This window comes from Dermacentor silvarum, chromosome 5 (genome assembly GCF_013339745.2).
Source record: "Dermacentor silvarum isolate Dsil-2018 chromosome 5, BIME_Dsil_1.4, whole genome shotgun sequence".
Taxonomy (NCBI): Eukaryota; Metazoa; Arthropoda; class Arachnida; order Ixodida; family Ixodidae; genus Dermacentor; species Dermacentor silvarum.
Window position 1 is genome coordinate 185,327,368 of NC_051158.1, and position 25,532 is coordinate 185,352,899.

Genomic DNA, 25,532 nt, shown 5'->3' on the forward strand with positions numbered 1-25,532 from the left:
TGTTTTGTGATAAAATCAAAGATATTGTAGTTGGCGTGTTCTTTCTTAGCGAACTAAGAATCAGTCCTTATGATCAGTTCTGCAGGTCTTCCATTCTTCTGATCTTGCTAAGAAATTCTTGCAGAAAAATTTCAACCCTACTATATGTCGGCGATTATTGAGACTATTGCTGCCTGACAAAAAGTGTTCGCCAATTTTGTTCACACGTCTACGCGGACTGACGACAAAGTAGCTTATAGGCTTTTTTTATTTCGTTTAGTTTCACTGTTCGCAATTGGTTCTCATCTCTCTTTGCGCTCCCTGCCTGGCTAGGCCAGGTGAGGGACGCCGGAAACAGAGCACGCTAAGCACGCGATATGGTGCGACACATTGCTAGTTAAAGAATACAGCGTTTCGTCGCAAGCTATCGCTGTCATTCCTTTACAGATTGGGTGGAACACCACCTTATTTTTCCAGTTGGTTAACAACTGATTACTAACACGCCACAGTTTGCCTCTCTTTCAGCCTTAATTACTGTTCTCTTGCATGTCGTAGCCAACTCAAGCGTTCTGCTTTCTATATAATACGCTGGCGGTCTGTATGTGAAGTGTCATAGTTATTAGAAAGGCAGTTAGCCGAACGCCGACTCATGTGGTGTTCTCGAAGGGGTTACAAGTTTAGGCTTCCACACGGAAGGCTTGTTCACCTTCATCAGGTGAACGTTTCGTGTGGAAGAATAAACGTCTAACCCCTTCGAGAACGCCATTTTGGTCGGTGTTCTGTTAACCGTTTTTCTAATACCTATCCGTTTCCCGACAAAGCGTGATGCGGTCCAATTATAGATATTAAAGGCCATGGCTTTCAAAGTTCACGAAATATGAATGTCAGGTAAATCTATACGCAGGCCTAAGGCCTGCATAAAGTAAGGAACTGTTCGCGTAAACTTTAAGTCGTTCACATGAACTGTTTACGCAGAGAAACTTCTTCTAGGGAGTTGCATCAGCTACGAAGCATATGCGTCACGTGGCTCATTGTTCCTTGCAGTGTGTGCCCTTCTGTGCCGATGAGCAGCAGTGCAAATAGAGCTAGATGGTATGTTTTTTTTTTTTGAATTACTACATAGTGCGGAATCAAGGTCCAAGCATGCTAGGCATCATAATCGAACAGATAATGCAAAAATAAGCGAATAATCAATGAACAGCGGTAAGGAATTCCAGTCAAGTATTGCACGTGGGAAAAAATGCAAACTTAAATGTGTGTGTTCGCACAAAATAAGATGTTAGTTCATTATCAGGGTGGTGTCGGGTATGTCTGGTCGTTAGGGGCGTCAGAAATTGGGAGGGTTCGTTATTAATAAGCGTACGAAGGAACCGCAACCTCAATTCTCTCCTTCGTACTTCGAGTGGCTGTATTTGATTGCACTGCATTCTTTCAATGGGATAGTCGAATACGAAAAGTTTGTTAAATATAAACCTGACAGCTTTTCTTTGGATTCTTCATAATTTGTTCACGTTGTGTACGCCATGGTACACAACGGCACGAGGTCATTCCGTCTTTTTTCTGCGTCGCGCTGTCTCGTGCTGTGTGCGAATAACGATGGAACTGAACTCGCACGCCGGTGTCTTTCTGGATCGAAGCTCCACCGAGCACAGCGTTGCCCCTCGACGTTCAACTATGAAGTGCCTCTTTCGGTGCTGCAATCCGCTCTTCAAGTGGAGTGTTGCGTTGACGACCGTTCCAGAAGGCCCACGTTCAGCTAGCGCCGTGCCAATCTACTTCCAGGCTGCTGTGCTGAAGTACGAGAGCGAGATCCTCAAGTTCGAGTGCGGGGGCACGCTGATCGCCAGCCGCTACGTCCTCACTGTTGCCCACTGTGTCGCCCGGTTCACGTGAGTCCCCAACGCAACAGCGTCTTTCATTATCGCACATGTCTCTAGCGCGTGGGCAAAAATCGGTTAGTGCGTCGCATAGCGGCGAACTCGTTACAGCGAACGGGCATTGGAAGTCATTTTCACTAAGAAATACAGCTAAACTCGATTTCACCGAGTGATGACCGCGCTCGAATTATTTAATTTAGTCGGGAAGTTGGTAAAATCGAGAAAGCAATTTTTCGGCTCTTCAAAATCTAAAATTGTAACGTAGTGACACCCAATTGGATACCGCGGCATTGTATTTGCTGCTAACCCACGTATGCGCGTCTGAAAAGTCCGCGAGGGCGGCCCGAATTGCTTGTGTGATGTAGGCCAGGTCACGTGAGGCTATGACAGGCTGCCGCTATGCAAAGACGCGGGCGCAAGAACCGGGGCGGCTAGGCGTTGTAACGCGGTAGCGTTAGAGCGCATGCTTCAAGCCCGTCTGCGTCAAAATTAGGAAGAAATCGCCGCTATTTGACTCATTTATTTGAGAAAGAACTTCATTTAATCGGGTTTAGTGGCCACTAGTTTCGTTTATTCGGGTTGATGACAACATTGAACCCTATGGGTACCTGCTTGAGAATGGAAATGTCTTTGTTAGATCGGGAACTTGATAAAATCTGGCTTCGTTAGATCGAGTTTTACCTTTATTACCATTCAGGCAACGTCCCATTTGACCGACGTAACATCTCCCACATGACAGCAGAATGCAGCAGATAACACATCCGCGCAGTCCATGAACTTGTACTTTTCCCGTACTTTTGCTTGTCAGTGACCCTGGGATCGTTCATTTTCAGCCCTGTGTCGCAGAAAATCCGGTGTCGGCGTCGTAGCCGGCGTTGGCATTTCGTGAGCACAAAACACCGACAGCGCAGGCCTTTCATGTTAAATCTTCTCAAACTGGAATATTAAAAGCGCGAAACAATTACAGAATGTGGGCCTGCGGAAGAGACCGCGTTTCTACCAGAAAGCCTGCCTTCCTGCACAGCGTTCTCCGCCAGCGTTTCCCGGGAAACATTACTCCAGCATAACATAAGCTGCAGTTGCCGGTAGGCATGAGAAGTCAAGTATCTTTCAATGTTATTGCGTGCGACTCTTAAATGCGAAGCTTAAGTGTCCTACAATTTTTTTTCAAGATTACTTGGGGCCGAAAAGGCAACCTGGGCAATCTTTTTTATTACGATATGGACACCCCAAGCGCATTCCTGTCGTCGCCATCGCCGTGAGGTTCCCTATAATGTCCAACGGCGATAAAGTCGTTGCCGCGCGCCGTACGTTGCATGTGCGAGTAAAAGCGTGCTAGGGACGCGCGCTTTCACGGAGAGCGAATGCACGTCGGAGAGCAAACACGACGTCTCCGGTCGTGCGAAAGGCCGTGGGGGGATGGGAGAGAGAGAGAGAGGGGAGGGAGGAGGGGCGACGTTCAGCTGCGGCACTAAATGCGTATTTTGCGACCGGGCGCAAGGGGAACTGGCGACTCAATCTCCCACGCAAAAGGAGGAAAACGGGAAGCAGCATGGGAGGGAGGGTGCGCGGCTTCTACTCTGCCAGGAACTGCGTACTTTGCGCGGCTGAGGGCTGTCGTGCGCACCGTATCTTGAAAGTGGCTCCACACGGCCCTGACCTTTGTATGCGCTGTGCTTTCGCCGCTAAGTTTTCGTTGAAGCGATCGACCACACGAACCTTCGGTCACTGCTCCAGCCGCGCTTGCTCACGCCAGCGTTTTGACAGTGCTTGTCTGCGGTCATCGAGTGGGATCTATTTATGTTTGCTTGAGCGCACTGACACCATGCTTGTTAATTCAGTTAGTAAACGAATATGTCGAAGTTTGTACAGGCCAAAAAACAACAATCCTTTCTCCGTATACCCTACTAGTAAATTTGCTATCGCAATTGATGCTTCGCCTTTCGGGCGAAACTACGACTTTTTAAGTTGTTTATCGCTTGAGTGAGTCGCAGCTATTAACGCGAAAGCATTAAAGACCCCTTGTCGCAGAAAATTCGGTGTGGGCGTCCGGCGCCGTGGCTGGCGTTGGTGTACCGTGAGCAGAAATTGCCGTATTTTTTGTCGTTTGCGTTTGACCATTTTTGTAGTCTCATTTTTGGATCGTTGCATCTTAAGAATTCCTTCAATTACTGAAACCAAACCAGCCTCTTACAGGCATCCGCTTTGCTGGTTGCGACTTTTTGGAGCACTACACTAACATTGTCATGCTCTGCATTGCAAAATTGGCTGATGTACAGGGTCGTCCACTCTTGGGGTGAACACGGCTCCGCGTGGCCGCGCTCCGCGCAGCGCCGGTCCCTCCGGCGCGGCCGCGCATCGAAGCAAATATGCGCAGGCGCACAGGGGCCTAGGGGAGGTGCTTCGCGTCGTCTGCTACAGCGCTGGCGCGCGCCGCTCTTGCCTTGCAGAGGAATACACGGCGCTAAACGCAGGTGACCGAGCGCCCGAGGTGGCGTTGCCGGAAAACGCGCTTCACTAACTGAATCATTTTCCGGCTGGTTTTGTCTACAGCTTGTGAACAACCTGCTTAATCAATTTGCATAAACAGATGCAAGCTTCTCAGCAGACAAAACGACTTTTTTTTGTAATTGACGAGGGTAAACGAACAAAGTTATTGCTTGCGCGTTCTTTATTAGGCCGGGGCCATTTATTTTACTACCACAACTGTTGGTGCCGTGCATCCGGAGAGGCCCATCAGGCGCGCCTTTCACGATTTGTGTCACGACGTGATGAGACTAGCGCGCTGTTTCGTGCATCTCTTGATGCTATACCGGATTTGGTTAATTGACACCATCCATAAATTTCGCAGAGAATTAGAGAGCGAATGTTCAATCGTGCTTATATATTTGATCATGTTTGTTAAAGCGTTTTTATCGGCGCGATGCTACGGCACCCAGCAATCGAATAAAAAGCAATCAATTTTTGAAAGCTGATAACGTGATGTTCATGCAAGCCGACAGGCGGTCGACAGAGGACACCGGGCCGGCGTCATGACCGCCGCGTAAATAATCTTGGCCGCGTTCGCCCGACGACACGAGCCGGCGACTTCCCCACGACGGCAGCAGCATGGCTTGTGCACTCCTGGCGTTCCTTTGACGGTATTCATAATGAGGTTTCACCCACTCAGCCTAACCCCCCCTCTCCCACCTCGAAAAAAAAAATATAAATCAATTCACCATAGCAAATTTTTCCGCTGTCCACCTCTATGGTGTAACGCAGAGGCCATGTGTCGCTTCGGCACTTATACCCCACAATTACCAAATTATTAAATTTTCCTGAGAATATGCATCTGACCAATTCCGAGGTAATGGTGAAATGAAGTGGAAGCGAATAACGACTTAATTACCCGCCAAGACGTAATGTAAGCTGGAAAACTGGCGCGTCGATTATAGATTTCCCACTCCAACCACCTATTCGAAATGAACAGAAACAGCAGTCGAATGCTGCGTGCACTGACTCGAAGGATACGAAAAAAAAAAAAGTGAATAAATAAGGAAAGGTCCGCGCCACCTATTTTACACGAGCTTATCCAAGCTATCAAACAGTTATCCGACGATCCCTTTAATTGAGAACGCGACTTCCCGCGTAATGTATGCGTCAAAGGACCGACACCGCTTGAGCGATATTACATAGAGTCTGACAACGAAAATAAACTGTATTTTTATTCGATCTAGAAAGATGAAAATTGGTCGTAAAATTACTGCCAAATCAGTTTCCTACATTACGTAAAGCGATCCACGCCCACCTACAAGCGGCATTAACGCGGCCATAACAGAGCAGCGGATGTCACCCATTATTTACTGTCAATCTTTTTTGCCCGCCTTAGTGGTAGAATCAATGAGAAACATGATCAAATATATAAGCACGATTGAACATTCGCTCTTTAATTCTTTGCAAAATTTACGGCTGGTGTTAACCAAATTCGGTATAGCATCAAGAGATGCACGAAACAGCGCGTTAGTCTCAAAAACACGAACACAGAAGTAGACGGGGATTGCGCTCGTCCCCGTCTACTTCTGTGTCCGTGTTTTTTTGTTTTTGCGCATAACCATCTCCTTTGCAAGTCTCATCACGTCATGACACAAATCGTGAAAGGCGCGCCTGATGGGCCTCTCCGGATGCACGGCACCAACAGTTGTGGTAGTAAAATAACTGGCCCCGGCCTAATAAAGAACGCGCAAGCAATAACTTTGTTCGTTTACCCTCGTCAATTACAAAAAAAAAAGTCGTTTTGTCTGCTGAGAAGCTTGCATCTGTTTATGCAAATTAATTAAGCAGGCTGTTCACAAGCTGTAGACAAAGCCAGCCGGAAAATGATTCAGTTAGTGAAGCGCGTTTTCCGGCAACGCCACCTCGGGCGCTCGGTCACCTGCGTTTAGCGCCGTGTATTCCTCTGCAAGGCAAGAGCGGCGCGCGCCAGCGCTGTACCAGACGACGCGAAGCACCTCCCCTAGGCCCCTGTGCGCCTGCGCCGATTTGCTTCGATGCGCGGCCGCGCCGGAGGGACCGGCGCTGCACGGAGCGTGGCCACGCGGAGCCGTGTTCACCCCAAGAGTGGACGACCCTGTACGCCTGTTTAAAAATTAGGTGGGCTGAAAGGATGAAATTTGCAGGCACTACTTGTAATGAGCCAACCAAGAGCAATTACGATGGCTGTGAGCGACCTTAGTGCTGAAGTGAGGTAGACGATAACAGTGCGGCGTAGTGGGCTGAGCCAGAGAGGAGCTATCCCGTGAGATAATTGCAGTGCCAAATACACAAAAATCAGTCGAAGAATAAGCTAGCTCACTGCATCCCTGTCGCTATCTGCCTAAAAAAAAAAAAAAAACGAATTTCATATGGTGTTTTTCATGCGCAATGATAATATGAACGCTCTCGAAGTAAACAGCAGGAAGTTAGTGCCATGTATTGTGATACTTCATTTCCGTCCGTGTCTTTTTACCGCTACATATAATTCCTACTGGTAAATATGCTAGCAATACGGGTTGCATAGTTGATAAGTTTGTCGATGTGAGCATTTTTCTCACTGCGTAGAAAAGACATCTTGTAGATCTGTCTTGTTAACCAGGCATCGAAACGTTCTCTTCGAGGCCCCTTAACTTGCACAGACTATACTTTCATGTTCCATTTCGTAAAACTAACCAGTATTTTGTTAGTCCATCAAACAAGTCAAACAACGGTGCAGTTTGGCCACATTCATGCCATTAATAAACTAATTCACTGCGCTCAGTTACAGTTGATTGTTGCGACACATCAGACTGCACTACGAGACTGGTCGGTCCCTTTAACTTGTTTTGACTCGCGAATCGTTGCTGTACTTTTGTCTAGATTGTGTGCGTGCTTGCTGATCTCCCTTCAGTAAAACCCTAGGGGCCCTGGAAATATTTCAATAAAGAAATATAGTTTGGTCAAGCGGTATTTTTGAATGTGCACAAGCCCATGCTTAATACCTGCAAGTCAATAATTTTTTGTCTTCAACGAAAGGTTCATCAATTGCTTGCTCTTACCACTGCTGTGTGCTCGCATATTTCTCAACAATATTGCATTTCTTAGTCCGCATCTTTCATTAAACCAGTTGTAATCTCATTGTTTGCTGGATTTGTTCGTGCTTCTACTTTCGGACAAGGGACCACAGGCGATATGACAGCCTCCCTAAATTTCTAGTTTGCATTCTTCTGCTCTATTACGTCTACGTTCGAAAGAGTGACAGAGTGAAACAAGATGGCTTGAACCTGGGAAGCATTCAGGATGAGAATAGTAATCAGCAACAGTACAGTGAAACCAAAAGATAGTCTGCACGAAATATTACCTATCCGCATGAAAACGCAGCCTCAGTATTTACGTACACGTATTAGGATGTTCCGCTAGGCTCGAGTCAGGCAATACAGCGTCAACCGGCGTGGGAAGGCTTGTAGCATGACCTTCGAGATGTTCAGCGCACGGGTGCCGCATGATCTCGGATGCCGTAGATGTAATTGGTATTCCTGGCGTCGGATCGCTTGTGGTATCTCACATTGTGCGGACTGCTTCCGACTACGGTATAGGGTGGCTGGTTTGTGTTGTCATGGTTTTAAAAGTAAGATGCACCGCGAAAATCATTTAGAGCAATGAATTTGGCACTACTTCTGCTCCGTCTACGTTTGTGCAAAATGGTACGTTATTTGTAGCGTTTTGTCGAGCGTTGCCTACCTTAGCGTCACGTTTATTATGATGATGATTTCTATACTGGCTCGTCCTGACCAGAGTGGTGTTGTGTGAACAGTTGGTCTCGACAGCTCGTTCAACTACACAAATACAGAACTATGCGTCGTCAATCATTTACGGACAGAATCGTTGTACAGTCAACAGAAATCTCCAAATATATCTTGCAAGCGTGGGGATGAGAAACGAAAGTAACAAATTTTGTGGCAACGCTAAAAAACGCAGTAGAGGCACACATGACGAGCGCTGGCTCACAAAAGAATATTTCAATCAAAGGCGAGGTATATAAGTGATTGCAAAACAACACACAGATCCATCGTAATGTTGGAATCTAAATGGGGTGAACCTTGTTTGAGTTAGCGAGATGTCACGTGTACAATCTCGTCCCAGTGTGCGTCCCGAGTACAATAACGCTGATCGAGGGAGAAAGGTGGATGAGAGGTGTACGACGCATATCTAAGGCACATTTAAGGATGCATAGCCCGTGTGTCATGCGCTGTGACTTGTCCATTCTGGGGTCAAGGTACACAGTGGCGAAGTTGTCCGTTCGGGACAACTTCGTGTCCCGAAGTACGGCCGCTGTCTGGCCGCTGTAGTATGGCCGCTGTCTGGCCTAGTAGACGGCCCAGTGGCCGTCTACTAGGCCAGACAGCGGCCATACCCAAGTAGCCTATTCGGCAAGACAGCAGCCTGTACATACTCCAAGTTGTCCATATATGTGCGAATATGTCCAGGGACGCGGAAGACGGGGCTGAGAATCTCTGGATCCGGACAGGTCGCCCCTGGAAACTGAACCTGGGAACGTTCAACACGCGCACCCTATCGATTGAGGCTAGCTTAGCAGGGCTGTTTGAGGAATTATCAGGCATTGCCTAGAATAATATTGGCCTAAGTGAGGTTAGAACTGGTGAGGATTATATAGTGCTGACTAATGGCCACGTCTTCTGCTACACTGGTCTTCCAGATAAGAAACAATACTGGGTAGAATTTCTAGGGACATAGCGGGCAACAATCACGAATTCTACAGCATTAATGAGAGGGTAGCAGTCGCAATTAAGACAATAATTAAAACGGACACCGACCACGAAAGTTGAAAAAATATAATAATACCTGAAAGATCAAGCTTACGAGTTGAGACACTCCCTTGTAAACATAAAAGACAAGCTACCAAAAGAAAAATTCCCAGGTGTTGTCTACAGCATCCCATGCGCAGACTGCGATCGAAGCTACGTCGGCGAGACAGGCAATTTTCCGCTAAGACTCAAGCAACACATGTATGATGTAAGAAAGAAGCACGTAACTACAAATGCTCTGACCGAACACGCAGAAGCGACTCGTCATGAAATAGACTGGGACAACGCAAAGATAATAGAAAAAGAAAAGGACTGGACTTCTCGGCTTTTGCTTGAATCCCTGACAATTCAGACCACCGAACACACACTTAATCGCAACGACGGCAACTTTCCCCACGTGTACACACATTGCTTACGTCACATCTTAAAGCCTACATAACCATACCATTTCCGCTTTCAACTTCATTGTGAACAAGGCTCCCGTGCGGGAGCCGAAACGTCTTATTATATTTTTTCAATTTTCGTGGTCGGTGTCCGTTTTAATTATTGTCATGCATATTCCCGACCAGACGAGTTTCCGTCCAACTCTTGACTTCAGTCGTAATTAAGTTCAATAGCAGGTATAGAATGAAGGTAGTACAAGCCTACGCCCCAACCTACACTCACGATAATGAAGAAATAGAACAGTTTTATGAAGATGTTGAATTAGCAATGAGAAAGTTGCAAACTCAGTATACTGTAGTCATGGGCAACTTCAGTGCAAAAGTCGGGAAAAAGAAAGCTGTTGAACAAGCAATTGGCAACTACGACTTCGATTCTAGGAACACTAGACGAGAGATGTTGGTAGAATTTACGGAAAGGAATAAGCTCCGAATAATGAACACCTACTTCAAGAAGCGTAGCAACAGGAACTGGACCTGGAAAAGCCTTAATGGAGAAACAAATGAAATAGATCTCATACTCTCTGCCGATTTCTGCGTAGTACAGGATGTGTTAGGTAGGGTAAAATGTAGTGACCTTAGGTTAGTGAGGTCTAGAATTTCTCTCAATTTGAAGAGAGGAATAAGTGAAGGAACAGGCCAACCTAGACGCAGTAAGAGTAAAAGCACACCGATTGAGGCTGGTGTTCACAAATATGCAGCTTTAGAGTGGAAAGATGAAGAAAATATAGAGGTAATGAATGAAACCGTGACTAGGCTGATCTGAGAAGCAGCAATTGAAGTGGGAGGTAAGGCACCAAGGCAGCCTCTAGGTAAGCTCTCCCAAGTAACTGCCAAGTGGACCTCTCCCAGGACCTAATAAAGAAACGACAAAGCACGAAAATCTCACTCAAGATCAGATAGGATTCGTTGAACTATCAAAACTGATCAACACGAAGAAAGTAAGGGATATTCGAAATTATAACGTGGGCAAGATTGAGGACGCAGTAAAAAAAATGGACGCAGCATGAAATCAGTGAGAAAAAAACTAGGCATAGGACAAGGCAAGAAACACTAGGCATGCACTGAAACATACGAAGGGTAATATCATCAGCAATTTCGATCATGTAGCAAAAGCACCGGAATAATTCTATGCTGACCTGTGCAGTACCCAGAGCAGTCCCGCTACTTTTATTCGAAGTAGTGATGGACAGGATACAGAGGTTTCTTCTACAACTAGAGTTGAAGTTAGAAGGGCCTTCCAAGACATGACCCGGGGAAAAGTGGCCGGAGACGCTGGAATGAGAGTCGATGTAATCAAAGATGGAGGAGATATGTTAAAAAATACAATGCCTCATGACTTCAAGTGTACTTCAGTGAACCAAGAGGACAGGCTCGCTTCAGGTAGGGATATTCTACGATATTCAAGAAATATGCGGAGTACAATCAAACTCTCCATATGGTTTTCATAGATTATGAAAAGCATATTTGATTCAGTAGATACCAGCAGTCATAGAAGCATTGCGTAATCAAGGAGTATATGAGGCATACGTGAATATCTTGTCAAATAACCGAGAAAGTGTAAGATTGGGGTTGAAGATTAATGTGAAGACAAAGATAATGTTCAATAGCCTGGCAAGGGAACAAGAATTCAGGATCGCCAGTCAGCCTCTAGAGTCTGTAAAGGTGTACGTTTATCTTGATCAATTACTCACAGGGGACCCTGATCACGAGAAAGAAATTTACAGAAGAATAAAATTGGGTTGGCAGGCATTACCAAATCCTGACTGGGAGCTTACAAACCACTGACGTTGAAAAGAAAAGTGTACAATCATTGCATTCTACCGGTGCTAATAAATGGGGCAGAAACTTGGAGGTTAACAAAGACGCTCGAGAACAAGTGCCGCACAAAGAGCAATGGAACGAAACATGTTAGGAATAACGTTAAGAGACAGGCCGATGGCGGTGTGGATAAAGAGAGCAAACGGGGATAGCTGATATTCTAATGCCATTAAGAGGAAAAATGGAGCTAGGCAGGCCATGTAATGCGTAAGGTAGATAACAGGTGGACCATTAGTTACGGAATGGGTGCCAAGAAAAGGGACGCACAGTCGAGGACAGCAGAAAACTAGGCGGGGTCAATAAAGTAGTAAATTTGCATGTGGAAATTTGCAATGTGGAAACAGGGGTAATTCTAGATTGCAGGTAGAGACCTTCGTCCTGCAGTGGACATAAAAAAAAATAGGCTGATGATTACGTTGATGTCGAGGGAGGAAACGACAACGAATTGAACCAGACCCCAGGTAAGCGGCAACGAAAGCTTGGTTATGAAAAAAAAATTATTGCCATTGCCACTTGTGATGAGGGGCGACTAGCAAAGATGTTGTTTTCTTCTAAAATGACGCAATTTTATATATGCATGACGATATGATCATGAGAAGGAAATTTAGAGAAGAATAAAATTGTGTTTGAGTGCATACCGCAAGCATTGCCAAATCCTGAGTAGGCAATTATGCAATTAAAGCATCAAGACAGACACCCTAATCCAGCCACATCGTCCATCATCCGCCTTAATCATCCCTAATCCTCCCTAATCTTCCATCCACCTTAATCAGCCCTAATCCTCCTTAATCGTGCATCCACCTTAATCCGCCCTAATGCATCCTATTCCACCTTAATCAGACTTAAGCCACCATAATCCATCTTAATACTCCTTCATCCACCATAATTGGTGGATTGTTGGGTAGAGTGTGACGTAATGGTCATCCATGACTGGTTTTGACACTTCCGTTAAGGAACTTAAATGCATAGGCGACTGTGGATTCAATTCTACACACCCTGTCGACGTACGCACTTTTCGTCGGAACCTGGCCATATACAGCTTCGCTGTAAAACAACTCATAATCGGCAACACAAAATAATAAGAAGCAAGAACAATGCACACATATTCCTGACATGTAGGGGTGAACTACGCATGCTGAGGAAACGTCCTGTAATTGTTTACTGTTTTGCAATACGTGCTCTTTTCTAATGACATCCTCACTTGTGAGTGAGCGTTCGTCCTATTTGTCTCATCTGCAATGAAGTATGTTAACTGATGCCAACCCCCTCAAATGCAGCTGAAAGAACATAGACGCGTTTTAATGTAGCGGGAACGGCGGCGAAAAGCAATCCCTCAGTGTGCGTGGGTGATTTGTATAACTAGTTCGTGTGCGGTACAATTTCGATACTTAACGATGCCCTTTGCTTTGTGCCTAGTCACACTGATTACCTTCTACTTATTTGATCTGAGCGTGTTGGGCGTGCCAGCAAGAGAGCGCGCTGGCACCACACCGTTTTTATCCACATTTTTTTTTCTTGTGCCTATCGCTAACTCAGCTGAGCTCATTGAACGTGGCCTTTGTGATCTTTGTTTCCCAGTGGTGCCGACCGCGTGCCCCTGAAGGTCCGCTTGGGCGAGTGGGACACGCAGTCGATGAAGGAGTTCTACCCGCACGAGGACTACGACGTCGGCAACATCTACATCCACCAGTACTTTCGCAACAGCTCTCTCTGGAACGACATCGCGCTGCTCGAGCTCACGCGACCTGTCTCATTCGCGCCGCACATCTCTCCCATTTGCCTGCCGAAGCTCGAGGACATCTTCGAGGGCAGCTCCTGCGTAGTCACCGGATGGGGAAAGGACGCCTACCGTGAGTTGCTCTTACAGAACGCGCAAACACTTCTAATCTTGGGGCATAGTTTGCTTTGTGCAGAAGGAAGCAATTTCTATTGCGATATAAGGATACTCCAGGCGCATTTCTGCCGTCACCGTGATAAACTCCTAGGGCGATAACGTCGTCGCCACGCGCCGTATGCTGTATCTGCGAGTGAAAGCGTGCGAGGGTGAGCCGACGATGGTGGTTCAATCTTGCGCGCACAAGGGAGGAAAACGGGGAGGAAGCGTGCCTTCTTCCGTCGTGCGCACGGTACCAAGGGAAGAGGGGGAGGGGGGGGACATTCTATTCCGGCGGCTGGGCTGCGTATGGCACAGCTGCGCGGACCCTGTCTTGAAAGCAATCTGCGATGGGGAGATAGTGCGCCGGGTGCTGATAGCTTCGTGTGCGCTGTGTTCTCGCCGCTTAGTTCGCGTGGAGGCACGAAGGTCAATTCGCTCGCGCTGCTGTCGCACTTCGTCACTCCAGCGCTTTGACAGAGGTGTGCGCGGTCATCGGGTGAGATGTGTTCATATCTGCTTGTGCGCGCGTGACACCATGTTGGTTAATTTGATTAGTTAGCGAATGTTTACAAGTTCATACGGCTGATAGAACTACTTTGTATAGCTGCCTACTAATTTTCTATTGCAATAGATGCTTTGCCTTTCGGGCCTGACAGCGACTTTATCTCAAGCATTGAGTAAGCCGTTGCTGATTCTTAACTACCATGCTCAAGAAACCAACACAGGTCTGAATATTATAGAATGCACTGCCGAACGAAGTGCAATGTGGGGGAAACAAAAATGTCGCAGTTTCGCCCGAAAGGCGAAGCATTGATTGCGATAGCAAATTAGTAGAGAGCTATTCGGACTAGGGATAGTAGTTTTATCGGCTGCATAAACTTGGACACATTGGCTTACTAACTGAATTAACAATCGTGGTGTCAGCGCGCACAAGCAAACATGAATAGACCACACTGAACGACCGCAGACAACGACTGTCAAAACGCTGGCAGCAAGCGCAGGTTCGCGCGGTCTATCGCTTCAACGAAAACTGAGCGGCGAATGCACAGCGCATACAAAGGTCAGAGGCGTGTGGAGATAAGAGACGGTGCGGACGACCGGCATGCCCGGGCAAAGCGCAAAGGAGATGTTGTTGGCAGAGAAGCTGCCCCCCCTCCCCCCCTCTTCCCGCTTTGTTGCTTTCGCGTGCGAGATTGAGTGGCCAGATACGCCTTTGGTGCCGGAGCACAGCGCCGCCCCGCCCCGCCTCCCTCCCTCCCTCCCTCCCATACCCCCACGGTCTTTCGCGCGACGGTTACGTTTGCTTTCCGCCGAGCGTTCGCTCTCCGTGATAGTGCGGGGGGGGGGGGGGGGGGGCTTCGCCCTCCGTGATAGCGCGCGTCCCCCGCGCGCTTTCTCGCTCGCGCATACGGCGCGCGGCGACGATTTTATCGCCCTTGAAATCTATACGGAACCTCACGGCGACAGCGACGACGACGGCGACACCGACGGCAGAAATCCGGTAGAAGTGTCCATATAATTGCTATCGCAATAATATGGCTAGTGCACCGCACGCAGCAGGCGCGTTTATTTCTCCAGTCTTAAAGGGTCTGTCCAGCTGCTTAGTGTTCATAGGGAGTGAATATGTTTGACTCCATTGAACGGCCATTCGTTGAGATTGTTTTTGTCTCTCATCTATTACGTTTTGATGCGGCAACATCTCTTGGCGATTCTGATAGCCATTTCCGTAGATTGTGAACATACCAGTGAAAAGTTAGTCAACTCATTAGAATTGTGAGGGCAGTTTCCGGCCGTGCTTCGCGACTGTGGTAGGCAAAAATATTACTGAATAGTTTCTCGCGTGAAAAAAAATTGTTAACGAGAAAAAAGAAAGAGTAGACGGGACATAGCGTAACTAAACTAGCGTTCTGCCCTGTCTCATCGTTTCCACGTTATCGTTAGCTCAATCACCTAAAGCGTTGCGTTGCTGAGCACGAGGTCGCGGGATCGAATCCCGGCCGCGGGATCTGTAGATATTTGCATTTCCATGGAGGCAAAATGCAAAAACCCCTGTGTGCTTGCGTTGTAGTGCACGTTAAAGAACCCTAGGCGGGCAAAATTAATCCGGAGCCCTCCATTATGACGTGCCTCATAACCGGAACTGGTTTTGACACGTCAAACCCCAGAAAGAAGCGCTATAAAATATCTAGCAGCAGAAGCACCCATCAGCCCGAACTATCTTTATTGAGCTATAGCGCAAACGTGCATGCAGGGTGACCGAGGAGACGCAGTGCGGTCGTCCTGCGTGCCGCTTTTGCGCTGTACCCAAAGTTGTGCAGTGCCAACCACACTGATCTACTTTAGTTAGGCGTGGTCGCCGTTTTAGTTATGCGTGTAGCGTAGCGGAGTGGACCTTTCATAGTTGCAGTGATCTCTGGCCAAAGTCAGCGTAGGTAAACAAAATAAAAAAACGTTTTGTTACTTTTACAAAGTAAGACGAACATGCACAGGAAGTAGGTGAACGCCTCAGGTCTAATATTTGAAGCTCCTCGCGGATGATGGTGCGGATGAGAGCACGGAGATCTGAAGAATGGGGAACCTGAGGATCGCTACTGTCATGTTGAAGACGAAGAGACTGCATCTCGTCCAGGCGCTGACACGTGGCAGTGATGTCTTGGACAGAAGCCGGATTTTGCACGATTAAGGCGTTGAACGCGACAGACCCAATGCCTTTTAATATGTGTCGCACGCGTTCGGCTTCCGTCATGCTAGGGTTCGCACGGCGGCACAGAGCCAAGACATCCTCTGTATGAGGTGTACGACTCTTGCGGAAGTTGGAGGCGCGTGCCCAGCTTCTGCTTGGCGACTTCTGCACGGCTAGACGAGGAAGCGAAGACTTGCCGCAGCTTGGCGGTAAACGTGGACCAATCCGCGATGTCGGATTCATGATTGAAATACCACGTCTGTGCAACACCGGTCAAGTAGAATGCGACGTGCCTCAATTTCTGGGTATCGGTCCACTTATTGCAAGAACTCACGCGGTCGTAGTTGTCGATCCAATCGTCGACGTCATCACCGCGGCGTCCCGCAAAGACAGGGGGATCGCGTTGAGGGCACGTCACAGTCCAAGAGGGAACCGCAGGCGGAGTCGTTTGTGCGGTAGGGTTAGAGGCGCCGGAAGAGCCGGGGTTGGAAGTGTCCATCATAGTAGGGGTAACCGGGCGCAGGCGGCGACCGGAACGTAGCTCCAGGGAGGACGGGAACGCGAGAGGACGTCGGGGTCTTGACGTACCTCCACCACTTTATAAGACCGAGACCGACCGAGCTGTCAAGCGCTTTTTATTCCAAAAAGCAAACGCCCCAGCTCATGCGCGAAGAAGTAGAACAGGGAAGGTGATGATGGCTATGTACAAATGAAAAGGACGAAGTACGTTAATGGTGCTTACAATATATATATATATATATATATATATATATATATATATATATATATATATGTATATAAATTATTTGTTCATGAAATATCTAGACGGGTGCTTGTAATGCGTTACCGCTCCATTTTATCGAGTGGGAATGGCAGCGTCGACTTGGTGAACGCCACGTGATAGCCAGCGAGGTTGCATTTCGAATCCGATCCAATCCTTTCTAACGCCAATGCGCTGCCGACACTTTATTTCCTTAAAGAGCCAGTTGGAGCTGTATTACACAAGTTATTCGCGCTCGCACGGCCTCGATGCTTCGATGTACGCGCGAGAGAGGGCGCCTGCATCGACCACCCTCGCCAGCGAATGACGGCAGCAACGCTCCGCTCAGGCAGCTTGTAAGCGGACCGTGTTTCTCGCTCCGCTTGCGGCTAAGCGGAGGACGCATGCGCATTCGTGCTTCCGCTCTGCTCAACGCCTAAGCGGAGGGTTAAACCCTAATCTAAAACTGTCCATTAAAAAGCGTGATAATGTTGTTCGTGCTAGCGTATAGCGTCAGGATCATGTGGTCAAACGAGCGTCTGTCCCATAGCGAGTCCAAAGGGCAACTGCTCATAACAGCGCGATCTCGATGTCACGAGACAAAGGGGCACAACGATTGGTGGGACGTGCCGCCGCCGATTATCGCGACGCTTGTGAAGGAGGCAGTGGCGAGGGGTATAACAATGGACCATCCGTTTTGACACCTGTACTCAGGCACAACTGGCGGGAAACCGCCACGCACATGGATCCGAACAAGGCTGATAATGATAGTTTTTTTTTCCTACATGATCCTGGGGCAACTATCCCTCAACAGCTTCGCTGTAAAAAGCTCACCAAGTGCATTTATTGGACGCAGGTATCGTTTTTTTCCTACTTCAAATCACGACAGCATGTTCTAATAAAAGGTAAAAGCGAAGATGAAAAGCAATTGGCGCATGTTAGAATTAACGCCAGTTACACGCACTTGGGAAAGTTTAATACCATTCAAGTACCGTGGCCTGAAGATTGTTCCGTAGCAATATCATCGAGAACAATAAAGCCAAATAAGCCAATGGCCTAAAGTAAAAAACCACCTACAAAAACAAGCATATGATTTGATTATAACATGCCTTCGTGGCTTTGGCTGCGGAAGACTCAAGCTTAGTGCACGCTATCGGCCAAGCGTAAAAAAGAAGTCAAACACACGCCAAAGTAGTCCTTGTGTTCAGGGATAGCACGGGCAAGGTAAAAATGACAGCTGTAGAGATTAGTAAGAGGCGGTTGGAGGTTTGGTGGCAGAAAAGTAGGGAGACCACAAACAACGGAGACACAGAGTTCCCAGTCATGGTTCAAAAAGAATGATGCCTGGAATTCTTTGTATTTGTGTGTTTCACAAAAACAAAGGTAGGACATTAGGCAAAATAATAACAAGAGCTTGGTGGCGCAATCCAGCACCCTGTTTCAAAGGGGACGCTCATAGTATCCATCGTTCCATCCAACCAAAGGGAAAAAAAAACAGGAAACGTAACGCTCTTTTGGTTTGTGAGTGTGCAAATGCGCTTGAAGACGCTATTTCTAAAACCTCGTTACCGGAGGTTTGCCGGAGCTGCCTCTGGCGGCTGCCATTTAACTCACCTCTTAACTAATTTTTTTCAGCTGAATTTTCTTTGCGGTCAGTTACAGCATGTGGGGGTGCTCCTAGACGGAAGGCGTGCATGAGAAAGACCGCACCGGAGGCACGCTCTGCCAACCGAGCAGATCCTCCTTGTCCAAAACAAGCGTTATTTTCTGGTCTGGTTCTTGGCAGCTTAGGCCGAGTTCGGGAACGAACAGACTCCCGTATAAGCGAACTTGCCAGTTGACGGTCGTCCTTGCGTCTCGATTTACTCGCCCGCGTGTGCCCCGTCTGTTCAGCGGGAGAACTGAGCATCGTTTGATTGCAGGCACCGGCAAGTTCGCGAACATCATGAAGGAGGTGACGGTGCCCGTGATTGACAACCCGACGTGCCAGAATCTTCTGCGCCAGACGCGACTGGGCCGCTATTTCCGCCTGCACGAGGGCTTTATCTGCGCTGGCACGGAGGACGGCGTCGACTCCTGCAAGGTACGTAGCGAAAATTTAGTGGAATGCAGTTAAATTGTCTGAGCATACTAGTAGAATAGAACAAACTTGTGAGCAACTTCTGGGCGCCAACTAAATTTCTAAAGAAAAATATTCACGATATTGCGACGGAGGGTTGATCACACCTGTATTAAGTCCAAAACGGATGCTTTGAAAGCAGACGTTGCCTGATGCCACCGTATACAATTCGAGTTTCGGTAATTTAATAGGGCGGGCGCTTCAAAGGAGACATGCCCGTTTCAGTTAAAACTTGCAGCTCTTTTTGTGTAAAGGGGAACGCTTAAGTATCACGGGTAGAAGTCAACATGAACAGCACAGACGCTCATCGTTCTTGCGGATTATACATTTTTTAAATCTTGCGTTTACTGAAAACAGTTGTAGAAGCCTTTGTGCTATTGGACATTAGGTGGGTTTACTTGATCTGGGCTGTACACGTGACATTGGACTCTTCCCTGGAGCACCGTCGGGTACCTCTGCCGGGGGGGGGGGGGGGGGGCAGGTTCGCCCTCCTCCTCGGGCTACGTGCCTGTCTTCTTTCGTGCGCTCTTCCATTGCTCCCTTTTGTATACCACATCATAAAAGGGTGCCACACGGTTTTCTGTTCAAATTGTCTCCAGAATTGCGCAAGTTGCGCAAGGTGTATTTTGAGATCGCCACTATTTTCTAAATGACGGTGGCATTTTACGGCGAAGCTTTGTTTGTTCTTTTTCGAGTGATGACTGTTGGTTATAGCACAGACCTGAACCGGATATAGTTCAAACTGAGGGGCACGACAAACATGCGTAAGAGTCGACGTGACCTCATACTCGGGCAGTTTCGTCGTCACGTCGTCGCAGTCATTCCTTCGTCCTCCGCGCGTATTGCAGACCAGCTACCGGACATAGTCTCTAGTCTCATTCTGTCATCATTACATCGTAATGTTATGAAATGACTTTATCTCCCGGCCACCTTCAAGTGACCTTGAGCCAAAAGCCAGAACCGTTATCCGGGCACTCAAACAAGATTATCCGGGCATTGTTGCGAGATCATCCGGGTAACCAGTCAAAAGTTAAGGAAATGCGGTCTCCGGCCCCCAACCGTTTGTACAGCGCCGCATTGTATACGCTAGTCACTGCCCAAGCAAGTTACAAAAAATATTGCTGCCGAGTTCTTTCTAAGTCAGCAAAACAGACTGGTGGGCTAGTTGGCATTGAATGTTAATAGTTTTTTAGCGAAAGGAAACGCACGACACGAGAGAAGGCACACAGGGCACAGCGCTGTGTCCTGTGTGCCTTCTCTCGTGTCGTGCGTTTCTTTCTAATGTTTGTTCACAATATCACGCAAGCTGTAACTTCTAGTACGCCCAAGTTTTATTTGTCATCTCCAATAGCGGCGTTAAAACGCAGATACAGGGCACCATACACTTGGTTGTCATCTTTTAGCGCTGAGACAGGGTTGCCCGTGCTCGTTTAAACGCTAGCTGTCCGTGAGCTCCACAGTGGCGGGTTTTGCGTCGCTTCGATAGATGGCGCCACGCAGCTCCTTCAGGTGCTTTTCGACTTCTAGCTGGGCAGTGCGCTCTGTGTCCCTGGTGTCTTCCACTGCCTGTCGTGCCGCCTTCAGCCGGTTTTCTTCTTCTAGCTGGGCTGCCTGGGCACCGCCCATATGGAACAGTGCACAGTATGGCATGCTGCGGTGTGGTGTGGTGTGCCATTGCGCTATACTAATTTAAAGATTGTTGCTTGTATCATATCCAACCAATCTGCTTTGCCGGTAGCCATTTCATGCTTACATGTACTCTCGATTACGGGAGAGCCAGCAAGTTCTTTGTCTTTTGTTCGGGACATGCCGTTTTCGTCACTTCGTCATCGTCACGCCATTATCATTTCTTCACGTGTCACCCCATCGTAATCATGCTGTCAACGTTATGCCGCTGTCGTCATTCCATCGTGGTCATACCGAAGTATTCGTCGTCATTCTTCTACCGTCGTCACTTTCTGGCCGTCGCTCTGTCCTCGTCGTGGTTCCGCCGTCGTCAATTGTTATTCACTACGTCGTAGCCATGCCACTGTCTTCAAGCTTTCGGTGCTACATCCCTCAGCCGTCGTTACTATCCTCGTCGGGGTTCCATCGTTCCGCCGTCGTGAATATGTGGTCGTTACATATGACAACGATTGAGTGAATCATTGTCTTTCTATCGTCGTCATCCTTCTTGGTTCCATCGTTTCCCCGTCATTAATCTGTTGTCGTCAATCACTCAGTCGTTGTCACTCGACTGTCATTTTATTACCTAGTCACTTCGTCGTCATCCCTTCGTCATAGGAAGTCGTGGCGCCTTCGTAATCATGCAGTCGTCGGCAAGCAGTCATTGTCATGCACCTGTGGTCACTTCGTAGTTGTCATGCCACAGTTGTCTGGCCGTCGTGGTTATTTCGTAATTATAGCGTTTCTATCCCATTGCCCTTTATACCACTACCGACCACCAGAGGCAAAGAGTAAACAAGTCTGCTATAGAGAGGTGCACACCAAGCTAGCAACATCAGTCATCTTCGTAGTGGGCTCTTCGGAGGGTTATGGCCTTCTCTGGGTCATGCTAAGAGCTTTTGCAAGATTATTAAATCGGATTTGCCCTCGTTTTCATCGCGCTGCTTCAAGTTGTACTCAAAATGAACAAACTCGCCCAAATCAAGTTCTTATTAAATCGGAGTTATGGCGCCAAGTCCGGTTATTTCATTGTAATTTTAACTGGGATACATAGCGCTAGAATGACACAAGGACGAAGAACACAGGACGAGCGCTAACTTTCAATAATTAATTTATTGCAGCTGGTAAGCATATATATATATATACTCACAGGGAAGGCACTCCAATAGAAGAAAAGGAAAAGCATTCATGTGGCTACTATGCCAAAAATTCAAGCTCTTTCTTAGATAAAAGTATAGACGACGTGTTAACACAATCGTCACCTGCTCTAGCTATCTCTGCTGCTTCGACAATTTCCCTCGTTGTCTTATTCCTGTGGCGATACACAACAACAGTTTGTTTTAAGAGAGGGTAGCATGGTTCCTTCGCGTCACATTTTCTACAGTGGGCAGCCAGGTGCCCGTCTATTGCGGTGCTCTCTACTTTATTACTATGCTCCGCCAGACGCACGTTTAAACATCTGCCCATCTGGCCCACATAGTACTTCCCACACGAAAGTGGAACCTTATACACGACGTTTCGAGTGCATGTTAAAAAAGGGTCCTTATGCGCGGTAGCGCAAACTGGCTTCCGCTTCCTCGTAGGACAGCTCAGCTAACTCAAACTCAAAAGTTTGTTAGGTGCCGTAAAAACAACGTTTACACCAGACCGTTGCCCTGCCTTTTTTAGGTTGTGGGAAACCTTATCAAAGTAGGGAATTACAGCCACCTTGTCCCTTAGTTCTTTCCTCTTTCTCTCGTCATTCGATCTCTGCTCTTCACTCAGGCCTGAAGTTACCTTCCTTCGACGATGCAGGCTTTCAGCAACCGAGATAATGATGTGTCTCGGATAGTTCGCTGCTTCCAAACGAGCCACCTGCTTACTAATTCCTTCATCCAGCTTGTGGGTACAAGACTAGAGAGACCGCATGACAAGAAAGAACGTGCAGTACTTTTTACGAGTTTTGAGTGTGCAGAACCGTACCTTAAGGGGGGGCTTGTTTGCTCTGGGCTCATACACCCAACACACGTGTTCAGCTTTGAAAGAATGTTTACGTTTTGTTTGCTGAGCCAGAGCTGAGCCAGAGGGGTTTGCTTCGGCCAAACTGCGGGACTACAGATGGATAGCTTCTAAGACCGTCCTGGGCTCGCAGCTCAAGGCGACCGAGAATAAGCAGAGTTTCACAGAACAAAAGCCTGTCGTGGTACAGGGTGGCGTCTCCTTACCCGGAATTGTCTCAGATCCTGAAGAAAGGACCGAGTTTCCGCTCATGATCTTGTTGGCATTAACCGTCAGCTCTCTCCAAGGTAAAGCAAGGAACGCTGTTTCTTGGATGGTATAGACTGCCTAAGGAGATGTGCCCTTCAACGATCAATCAGGGGTTGGGATAAGGAGTTGGAGAGGAAGCACTTCAGGCAGAACAGTTTGGTTCTCCTACAAGCAGAAAAGGGAGGTGGGTGTGTTGTGATGCCGAAAATCATGTATAATGAAAAAGCCCAAGCTGCAGAGGACAAGAACTTTATGCCTGTTAAGAAAAGTGCGGAAAGGATTAAGACTAAGTTAATGAAATTTTGTAAGGACTTTAAATTGAATGCTATCGCTAATGATATCAGGAATAGTAAGGGTAATAGTTCAAAGGTTTTCTTTTTCGCGAAAACACATCAGGTAGAGAGAGATAACAACGCAAGGGAAAGACAGGGAGGTTAACTCGAGATTATCTCCGCTTGGCTACCCTGTACCAGGGGGCGTGTTTCTATTTGCGCCCAAGCCCAGTGCTCGACCGCTGGCGCCGCCATGCGCCGCTTGCACGTACCATGTTTCTAGCCGCCGCCGTTGGAACGGAGAACACGCTGGACTGTTGTTGACTAGGCACAACTGTGGCTGCTGTTAAGGGATCGATGGTATTCCTAATTAAACGCAACACTGTTTTGATGATCCAAATATAATCTCACTATCAGGGAGGGAGCAGTCTACCTGACTGGAGCAGTATTTTATTTTATTTGGGATGTTGCTACGCTGCGCTCGGCAACACCCCAACGACCGCCGCTTCGTGTCGGCGCCCGGCACCGCGGCTTCCGCCACGGCAGCGGTGCTCAACCGACCATGCCAGCAAACAGAGGAAAAAAAAGAAAATGGTGATACTAAGAACAAAAATAAAATTTCTAGCTAAGGCGGGATTCGAGCCCGCGTGCCCCTGGTCTCAAAGCGAGCGTCTTAACCACTAGGCCATACAGCCGCGCTTCCAGAGCACGCATTCGTGCGAACCATATGAGTGCGGTAAAGCGCCCTCGGCCAAAGAAACCACCTAGAAACATGGTACGCGCGAGCGGCGCATGGCGGCGCCAGCGGTCGAGCACTGGGCAATATAAGTACCTAGACGTACACATAAACGACGGAAAGAATTACTCAAGCAACCGCCAAGATAATCTGAAAATGAAGGGGAAGCGGAATGGCAGCAATAATGAAACACAGAGCACTGTGGGGCCACAATAAGTATGAGGTGGTGCGTGGAATCTGGAAAGGAGTGATGGTGCCAGCGCTAACATTCGCCAATGCCATTATATGCTTAAAATCGGATATCTTGTCGGGTTTGGAAGTTAACCAAAGATCAGTAGGCCGGTTGGCTTTGGGAGCCCACGGTAATACCACAAATGAGGCAGTGCAAGGTGACATGGGTTGGGCCTCTTTTGAAGTCAGAGAAGCACCGAGCAAAAATAGCTTTGAAGAAAGGCTAAGGAACATGGATGAAAATAAATGGGCGGCTAAAGTGCACAAGTATCTCTACATGAAAAGCGTGGACACAGAATGGAGGAAGAGGTCAAGGAAGTTGGCAACCAAGTACAGGATAATCCAAACTGTAAATAGACAACCAGGAGTCATCAGAAAGAAATCGAGAGAAATAGAGACCGTGAATTGGATTCAAAGAATGGAAACAAAAAGGACAATGGAGATTTACAAAAATGAGAAGAAAGAAATTAGAAGGGAAAATCTGTACGATAACACAAAAGCTATTTGAGGCTCGAGCCGGTTGCCTAAGGACCAAAACATACCGGAACAAATATTCGGAACTAAATGAGGCATGTGTATGCTGCAGTAAAGATCCGGAGACCACTCAGCACATCCTAATGGAATGCGACGGGATTCACCCAGCGAGAACCGTAGGTAGCGTGCAACTCCCAGAAGCGCTTGGGTTTAAAGTGGAATGAAACATCAACAGATCAGCCGTAGAGATAAGCAAGAGACGATTAGAGTACTGGTGGAAAAAAAGCAGGGAAAAGATGGATACGAACTGATCTCTTGAAATCATAGGCAGCGGTACAAGATAAAGTTTTGACAAAGAAAAATAATGAGAGGTATACAAAAAAATATCACAGTTTCGCCCTAAGGGCGAAGCAATGAATGCGATAGCAACACAGCAATGTCATACGAAGTAAGGTGAGCGGCTTTGGTAGCAATATGAATTCTAGTGAACATGAGCTGATTAAGCAAGCAGGTGTGCTTTTCATTTCATTTTAATACCTTAAAGACCCCTTGACAGGGGTATTACATAAGGGGTGGCAATACATTAGTACATAATTTGTATAATACAGAAATGAACACGCAAACAATAAAAGAACAAAAGAAAACAACATGAGTTAAAGGGTTACCTACGTCAGCGCAAACACATAGACCTAAATAATACAAACTAAATTGCACGAGCATATAAGTATGTTAGCACAAGTCACTTTCATTGTGAAAAGTGCGCAGTGACACTCTCCATAAACGTACGAGGGCAAGTGATGGCGGCGATTTGGTGGGGCAGGTTGTTCCAATCTGTAGCGGCAAGGCAAAAGAATGAGGCGGAAAAGGTGACAGTGCGCATGCGAGGGCGGCCCACTTGAAAAGTGTGTCGTGTACGATGAGATGTTCGGGCTGCGGGTAGGATATAGGGTGGTTGATTAAGCGAGGTGTGATAGAACTTATGAAAAAGTGAAAGGGTTCCAGTGCGCCGGCGCGTACAAAGGGGAAGTAAATTCAA

At 47.5% G+C, this 25,532-nt stretch overlaps 1 protein-coding gene across 5 annotated transcripts in view; it reads left to right on the top strand.

Moving 5' to 3' along the window:
* LOC119453950 (phenoloxidase-activating factor 2) overlaps positions 1-25,532 on the top strand; it is a 208,381-nt gene that overhangs the window by 157,184 nt on the left and 25,665 nt on the right. For all 5 annotated transcript variants that reach the window (XM_049666931.1, XM_049666933.1, XM_037715984.2 and 2 more), the window contains exons 4-6: positions 1,762-1,868; positions 13,012-13,283; positions 18,675-18,835. In XM_049666931.1, coding sequence (XP_049522888.1) covers positions 1,762-1,868; positions 13,012-13,283; positions 18,675-18,835 — 540 coding nt within the window. The remainder of the gene's footprint in view (positions 1-1,761; positions 1,869-13,011; positions 13,284-18,674; positions 18,836-25,532) is intronic.